Genomic DNA, 9,337 nt, shown 5'->3' on the forward strand with positions numbered 1-9,337 from the left:
ACTATTATTTTGGTTTGTGATTATTTTAGGATAAAGTTTTTTATGATTACTTTGGCATTTCCCATTCTATATGGGGAAGAAAATGCCTCTAAAGAGATAGAAAATGTCAAACAAACTTTAGAGAAGTTGTACAATGAATACGTTGACATGATGTCATCGGACAATCTATCAACTACATTTGGACTTCCACAACCTCAACCAAGAACTCAACAAGCACCATTAAGTACATCAGGTACCTTAAATCATTGTTTTTAATTGAAACTTTATAACATATCCTAAGTTCCTAACTTATATTATGAAATTTGTAGGCAAATCATGTAGGTCTCAATATTCTCAAAATAAACAATATGGGCTTGGATTTAGTTGGTTGCGCTTCAACGATCATAAAGAAAGAACATATTTGAAACAAACTACGAAGTCTGAGTTAGAAATCTATTTTGAAGAAAGTGGTGTTAAGATACCTGGTGATATTAACTCAAGCGACTTTAATGCACTTCGTTGGTGGAGGGATAATCAATATAAGTATAAAGTACTTTCACGATTGGTGGCTGATATCTTGGCAATTCTTGTTTTGACAGTAGCCTCCGAAAGTGTATTTAGTGCTGGTAGTAGAGTGATTCACATGTATAGGGCATTTCTATCACCAAAAACAGTCAATATGCTTATGTGTGAAGCTAATTGGATGAGAACACTTTATAATATTCCCAAACAAGATCAGGTAAACAATAATATATCAGATAACTAAATGCTTTTTAAATTTTTCATTAAATTGTTGGTGGTATAATTAATATATCTCATTTCTTCTTAATTTCATAAAGATGGAAGATGAAGTTAAGACTGTTGAGTTTATTTTGCCAGACAAATGAAAATACAATAGAAGGTAAAATATATTTGTTGATAAATGGCTACATCTTTGATGCTTAAGAAAATGTTCTTGACATCCACATATAGTTCTTTCACTTCTTTAAGATCTGCCTATAAGTTATGTAATTAAAAACTAGAAATATCCCATATAGGTCATTCTTGTAAGTATCTCTGGTGTTTGTCTCTATGCTATTTATGATAATTTCATCTTTATTCATCAATCTTCTGTTTTTTTTTTATGTCTGGTGTTCTCTAATACACAAACTTTGGTATTTACTTATTATGTTTCCTGTAAAAATTCTTTTTTTGTTATATAGTTTTGATATTATTGTTCTTCGAAACAGCTAATCGCTTACTTATTAAACTCAACTCTTGACAAACACATTGTTTAAAAATGAATTTAGCAATACACTTCCTTTGTCTTGCCTTAGTTAATTTGCTAACAGGAAGAAATGAGCAGGAGGTAATTGTGTATGAATCTAATATAGTGATTGTTGTCATAGTTTTAGCTCCAAGTTGAAAACTATTTTGGCTAAAATGGTGCGCTGCAATAGTGGAAGAAACTTTTTGGAAACTGGAGAATGTCAAATGGATGTGTCATTTTGTTGAAGAATGGTAGCTTTTTTAGAAGTACAACTTTTAAACTGGAATTCAGTTAGCCGTACAGCCTTTGTTTCTGGGCTTACTTTCAAAAGTCTATATTTTTCTGCTTTGTCTATCAAATTTTTTCTATAGTTTTCTTGCTTTTGATTTCCCTTGTAGCCAGTAGCTGTCTTTCTATAAAATATTTCAGATAGGTATAAGATAACCCAGTTGCCAGTTTGTGTATTTTTCCCATAGTCTTTGCATAAAAGTTTGTCTTCTTTTGGAACCATGCTAATGATATTTCATTTGTGCTTTCCTTTTCCAAAAATGGATGATTTTCCATTCATCCTATTTATAAGGTTATTCAATTTGGGGATCTTTAATTGTTGCACCATAGATATCCCATCCATATGGCTGATGACTTTGAGTTGCCTACAATAATTACATATCTTTGACGATTAGGTTATACTAGGATTTGAATCAGGATTTTTTGAATTCTAGACATTTGTTGAAATATTTTCTTTTTTCATATATCGACCAAAAGTGAAGGCAACAGTGTGCCTGGGCCTTGGGTTTCCAGGTTGAATTAAGTTTTTCACTTTTATGGACTGTGACCTCTCATGGTAAATGTTTGATATAGTTGTTTTCCTTTTGCAGTGATTTGACTAATTGTTGAAGCTAGCTTTGGCCTCATTTGACTAATTGCAGTGATTTGGCCTCTCATGGTAATTTGCTGGATTCTTAGGCTAGGTTGTCTTGTTGCTTGGAACAGTATGCTCACAATAGGAGAATATTATAGCAAATTGTTCACAATATGTATCTCATGTATAATTATATCACATTTTGGCAGCTAATATTAATTTTGTTATATTTGTTTTAGTTATTTTGATGAATTTTGATTAAAATAATGATATTTATTTATTTTCAGTTTATTAGATGAGTTATCATAACTCAATTTTATTCCAAATTATTGAAAAAAAGGAAAAAACTCACATGAGCTTTGAACAGTGTGCTTGAAGCTCATTAAGCTCGGCTCGAATAGAGCTCGTTAAGGTTATCCAAGCTAAGCTCGCGAGCTTGAGTTCGAGCGAGCTGAGCTTAGGCTCGTGCTTGAGCTTGTTTAATCATTTATCGAGTTGAGCTCGAGCTCGGCTCGGCTCAAATCCAGCCTTACATGTGCATCAAATACCATTTGATTAATAATAATTCGCAATTGCATAAAATTTTTTTAATTTTTTTCACTATCACTAGTCACACTGGTTAATCAATTGAGAAGACAATTGAGAAATGTTTGCTTGAATGGGATATTGAAAAAGTCATGGCTGTCATAGTTAATAATGTCAAGTCTAATGATGTTGCTATGTGGTATGTAAAGAATAAAATAAACAATTGGGGCGAAAGTGTTTTAGATGGATAATATCTACATGTGCGGTGTGTTGCCTACATTGTTAACTTGATTATTAAAAATGGTTTGGAATTAGTAGAAAATCATATTGCTCGCATTCGAAATGTAATAAGATATGTTTGACAGGCTCTAACTAGGTTGCAAAAGTTCAAATCATATATTGAGGAAGAGAAAATTCAAAGTAAGAGCTTGTTATACGTAGATGTACCCACTAGGTGAAACTTTACATATTTGATGTTAGATACGACCCAAAAGGTTCAAAAGGCCTTTGAAAGTTTACAAAGAATAAGCCTAATTTTTATAAACAACTTAAAGAATCACTAGAATCTAATGAATATAGTGAATCTAATGAATCCAGTTCTCAAGATGATTTAAAAAGGCCACCAACAGATGAGGATCGAGAAAAAGCTAAACAATTGACCACATTGTTAAAAACTTTTCATGACCTAACACTTCATGTATCTGCAACATCACATGTGACTTCGAACATATGCTTTCACGAGATTAATAATGTGTTTTGTCTCTTAAGAAAGTGGAGTTGAAGCGATAACCTTGATTTTTTCTTCAATGGCATGGAAAATGAAAGAGAAATGGGACAAGTATCGGGGAAATCTGAGGAAACAAAATGTTTTGTTGTTTGTGGTTGTAGTTCTTGGTCCTCAATACAAACTTAAATATATGAATTTTGAGATTTTTCAATTGTATGAAGATGATATGACTACTTCAGTTCAATGTAGGGTGAAATTAGCTTTGAATGGTTTATTTGATGAGTAAAAATAGTTGATTGAGCATACAAATGCAACCACTATAAGTTTTGATTCAAGTCAACAGATTGAGACTCAAAGAGGATTAAAAAAAGATTTATTTATTAAAAATCTATTTAAGAAACATAAGGCAAGCCAAAGTATTATTGAAAACAAAATTGAGCTAGATAAGTATTTGGATAAGGATCTCGAAGAAGATGGTGCTTCTTTTGACACGTTGGCTTGGTGGAAACTAAATAGCTTTAGATTTTTTACTATTGCACCAATTGCTCTAGATGTATTGACAATTCTTATCTCCACAGTTGCATCTGAGTCTACATTTAGTATAAGAGGTCAGATTCTTGATTCCTTCAGGATATCTTTATCTCCAAAGATTGTACAAGCTTTCAAATGTACAAAAGATTGGCTTCATCGCGTCCCTAAAGTTAATATGGATAAATCACTCGAAGATGCAGAAAAGTTAGAGAAAGGTACATGTCACTTCCTTCTAATATAATTTTAACTATATCTTTTTGCATTTATACCTCAATATGATTTATAATTTAAATTCTATTGTCTTTCTAACAAATATCGCTAAGTTCTCAATAAATGATTTTAGTGCATGATATGAAAAAGATGTTTAAAAGCATATCTTTAGTAAGACAAGATACTTATTTCAATAAGACATGTTTGATTATGAATTATAATTGATTCTACATTCATCAATAACACATAACAAAACTTTTCCTATTCCATTTTCATGTCAAAATTTGCTTGCACTTTTGTTTTGTTTATTAGGCTTTAAGCTATCTCAACATCAAGCGACATCAAGAGCTTGTTGGATTTGACTTGTCAAATAGTTACAAACATAATTAAATGCAAAACTCCATAGGAGATTTGCAATAAATTCAATATTATGTAATTGTATTATTTTACTTACTTTGGATATGCGTTTACTTAAACTTATTTTGTAAATGTATAATGGTTATTTGGCTACTTGTGTTTTGAACTATACTTTCAACTATGGTGTTTATGTAAGGGAGATTCACAAACAATGTTTATGTAGTATTTATTTAGTACTCTATATTAGAGGCTATTGATTATGATGTTGTTATTATAAATTATGTTGTGTTTATAATGTTATTATTATAAATTAAGCATGTTATATTTATGATAGTATTATTATAAATTTATTAAATTTACATATGGAAGACATCAATGATAAGTTTCCACTAATTAAGCCTTTTGATCATGGTTATTTTCATTTATTTTTTCTTGAATACAAAATATTGAAAGTGAGTGATTTTTATTCGGTTTGAACCGTAAACTAAACCACACCAAATCGTATATTTTTAGTTTGGTTTGTAATCTAAAATAGTTTGATTTGGTTTGGTTTATAATCTAAAATAGTTTGGTTTGATCTGAAATTTTTTCAAATCATTTTTTTCAGTTTAGGTTGAAAAATATCGTAAACTGCACCAAACCAAACCATGCACATCTCTATGTAAAAGTTATATTAAAAGTCTAAATTTTATGATCTATTTATAATGCGTTTTGGTCTGATAATCTTATATTATCAAAAATAAAAAATTAATACGAATGTAAATTTCTTAAAATAATACTAGATATGAATTATTATTTTGATAAAAATTGAAAGTATTAAAATATTATTTACTTCAAAAGATTATTGAGTATAATTATTTTAAAATATTGTTCATATTACTTATTATATTAATTAAAAACAAGTATATGTTCATCTTAAACAATTAATAAATAATGATGAAATTATAATAAAATCAAAATTACCTTAGTAATTTTTTAATACATAAAGTAATCAGATTACTTTTTATATTATATACCAGATTACTATTAGTAATAAAAAATTACCAAAAGTTTTTATTATCTACAAACCAAATAATATATCTTAATAATGAAAGATAAATTATTAAAATAATATTTTATTCTTATAAACCAAACATCCTATTAATGTTATTTTTTCTAATATAAATTCTATAAATACATTGCTTTAAACGATACAAAATTAGGACCATCAATGTTGGCGAGTTGCAAATTACAGATGAAGTGGATGAGAATACTCAAAGTGTCATTGCAAATTACAAATGAAGCGTGTAGCTTCAACAACTTCATTATACTAAACCATTGGATATTAGTATCTTTTTTAATCATCCAAATGAACAACAAATCATGTATGTTTTAACTAAAGAAGAAATTATTGTTGCATTTAGACAAGAAGAGTAAAGAGATAATCTTGAATACAATAGTTCAAAATACAAAAATTTCGTGCCAAGAAACTCTAAACATTCTTGAAAAGCTAGAAACATTTTGGATTCAGCAGGAAATGTCTATGCTAGTCTATTTCATACCCACAAGTTTAACGATGTGATTATAATTTTAAAGAATAAATCATCGTGTAAAATAACTTTAGATAAACATTTTTTTTCTATCTCAAACATTTAGTTTAAAGTAACATATATTTTTGAAATATACAATAATTATTATCATTTGAAGATAAGTTTTCTTAAAATGGGACCTAAAAAAATTATAATTTATTACAGTTTATTATAATTGGTTAAGTTTGTATCAAAATAATTTATGAACACATAGAACTTATTCCTATAATAAACATATCCATGAAGAGGTTTACTGGATCTATAATTTTCAACTTAATGAGAGGCCAAAGGACTTATTCCCACCTAAGGTTTACTGAAAAGTTAATTAGTACCAACTAACTTTTAAAAATTCAAATACCTACCTATGAACAAGTTTTTGTTAAAAATCTTAATTAGAGTTAGGGGTAAAATCGTTATTTAATAAAACAATTAAAAAACTAAACATTTATCACAATTTTCCCCCTCAATTAGAAAATCTCACAATTTCCCCCTCAAAATTTTCTTCAAAGTTTGAAAAGTGTCTATTTCCTCCCTAGGTTTTTTCTTCTCTGGTGATGATTGCTTCCTAACTGTCAGCCAATGTTCCCTTGTTCTTCTCCCTCAGCCGAAAGTTAGAGAGTGACAAAAAGTTGCTTATGGGTGGGAACAAGTCTTTTGGCCTTTATGATATAATTTATAATTTCAAGGTAAGGATAAATATTAAAACTTTAATAGTTATTGATAATTTTTTTACATACAATTATAATTGTTTTCAATACATTTCAATGTTTTGAAAACAATAATTGTGAACTTAGCTATGAAACCCATAAAAAATTAATTTCTTGAAGGCAAACTAAAATATAAGCATTTCAAACAAAATGTCTAAAGAGCAATAATATAGGTATCCAATTTGAGTATACATTTACGTGTGTTATCATGTGATAGAATGATTTTGAATTAAGTATAAAGTAACACTCAGACACACGATGATACACATCAAATGTGTATCCATTTATATGCTTAAAGTAGATATGAATTGTTTTATTGATTCTTTGTCTCGCATCAGAGCAATAATTTAACAACATTGGACCTATTTTTTAATCTAATAATTTTATGTATTTTGCTTATGAACATTATTATTGGATCGAGTAATTTCTAGAACATATAAGCTATTTATTGTATAACTTTAAATTTATAGAACTTATGAATTTTTTTTCTTGAAATATTCGAAGGATCTAGGTCTGTCACTAGTCACATACTTGTAGAACCTTAACATAGTATTGAGATTTCTTATATGAAATATTAATGGTATATTATAATTACATTTATTTTTAGATTATTGAAGTCATAATCTGGATGTTGGTAGAATTATCCTTTTTTGAATTATTGGATTTAATGAATTCTTTGCCTTTCAAATCCAAAAGATGAAGTATTAGACATATTAAGCATTTTAATACAAACAATCAATTTTTTAGATTATTTGTTAGTCACAATTACATTATAATTATCGGTAATCCAACAATCATGCACAAATATAAGAATTGATTATCACATAACCAATTATTCATGTAATCATAATTTATAATCACCATCCAATATTCATAAATTGTACATCGATACGTAGTAATCTTGATCAATTAAACGATTGCTGAGAATTGTATAAGAATTCCTAAACAAAACAATATTATGCAAATTTAGTTAACTCAAAACAATGAATTTATTTATAGTATCACAGACACAAAATAACATGAAAAGGTAATTCTTCTTGCCTGGGTTCGATATTTTCAGTTCGCTAAAAGTTTGCCAAAAGCTGATCAATCACAGTCTTGTCAATCTGGAAAGCCTTAGCAAGAACATCATCAGTAATGGAGGGATTTGATCCGAATACAGCATTGGCGATGGTGATGACACCAGGGTTTTGGCTGCTTAAAGCAGCGATTGCAACTGCACTAACATTTCCCACATTTTTCTGGAAGTGAGGAAGCCCTACTGGAAACACAAACACATCACCCTTATAAAGTACCTTTGTGATGAGCCTGTTTTCAGGGTTTGAAGTGACGAAACCAACAAAGAGAGTGCCCTCCAACACAGTAAAAATCTCGGTGGCTCGAGGGTGCAAGTGAGGAGGGTTGACACCCGATGCTGCATAGTCAATACGAGCCATTGAAATACCAAGAGTATTAAGTCCGGGAACTTGAGTCACAGACACCAGGGTCACCCTGGAGCCGAGCGGGTTCGATGTGTCGGCCGTTAGATGCAGTCCACTGAAGTAAAAATGATTGGCTTGTACAGAATTCGGGTCCAAGCAGGCTAGGCCATTCACTCTTGCTGCCATCACACAAATATATATAAATAAAATCAGTCACTTCAATAATAAAAATTGAAACATATATTAATAATCAGGAGATTGAAGTCCATACTTGAGCTGTTAGTGTCAGCAACACAGAAGTCTTGCAAAGAACCAGGGTCAGATGCGATGGCCAGAGTGCAAGTGATAGCTAGCAAGCCGAGTAAGAGAGTGTTCTTTGCCATCTCAATTTTTCCTGAACTTTCAAATGGAGATACTAGAAGAAAATTAGTTTTAAGAGAGTTGGAGCTGCGATGCTGGAATATTATGAAGTCTCTATATATAGACGAAGTAGAAGTGTTTTCATATGTGAATGCATGTATTATTATATGAAGAGAGAATAAGTCAATGATAAAGAAAGCAACCGCGGTATGCAGATTCCTGAAATGTTGAAGAAGTCTTCAGTCTAAACCAGACTCATGGAGAAGACAGATACCTTCAAGCCAAATGTTTAACTTTCATGCGGTTTGATTTCTTCGTCGTAAAGCACTAATTAAGAAGAAAAATTAATTAATGGCCCTAATGTTTGAAATGTACATTGAAAAAAAAATTGTAGGAAGAAAAGCTCAAAGAAAATTGATTCTAGAAACTTGTATTTTGCCAACTTAGTGGTGGCATTGGCATTTGGCCAACACACTGCCCAGGACCCTCCGGGTCTTGCCTTTGCCGGCTGGCTCGTGTGTGCTTTTATAGGTCAACCATTGAATTATATAATTTTAATAATATTTTAATATTTAATTAATTTTTATTATTTTTATTTTTTAATAATTTTTCATGAGTCGGTTCACAGGCCTTGTCTCAAGGGCCTCGACATAGCCCATGGGCTTAATATAGCTCGTTACAATAGCAGGCCATACCCCCAGTGGCCAACTCGACCCCCTTGACATGTCTAAGCCAACTTATTATAGTACAATTTGTACGAATTGATATTATATGCTGGAAATTCATGTCACAACACATCTCAACAAACATTTTAAATCTACGCAAATGTTATAAAATACTA

General features: G+C 30.2%; 1 protein-coding gene across 1 annotated transcript; it reads right to left on the reverse strand.

Moving 5' to 3' along the window:
- Positions 1-7,779: 7,779 nt before the first annotated feature.
- LOC123205325 (putative germin-like protein 2-3) lies at positions 7,780-8,519 on the reverse strand. The gene is made up of 2 exons (XM_044622277.1): positions 8,408-8,519; positions 7,780-8,315 (listed from the first exon to the last, which is right to left on the reverse strand). The coding sequence occupies exons 1-2, from the start codon at positions 8,517-8,519 to the stop codon at positions 7,780-7,782; spliced, it is 648 nt and encodes a 215-aa protein (XP_044478212.1).
- Between the last annotated feature and the right edge of the window lie 818 nt (positions 8,520-9,337).

This window comes from Mangifera indica, unplaced genomic scaffold (genome assembly GCF_011075055.1).
Source record: "Mangifera indica cultivar Alphonso unplaced genomic scaffold, CATAS_Mindica_2.1 Un_0003, whole genome shotgun sequence".
NCBI lineage: Eukaryota > Viridiplantae > Streptophyta > Magnoliopsida > Sapindales > Anacardiaceae > Mangifera > Mangifera indica.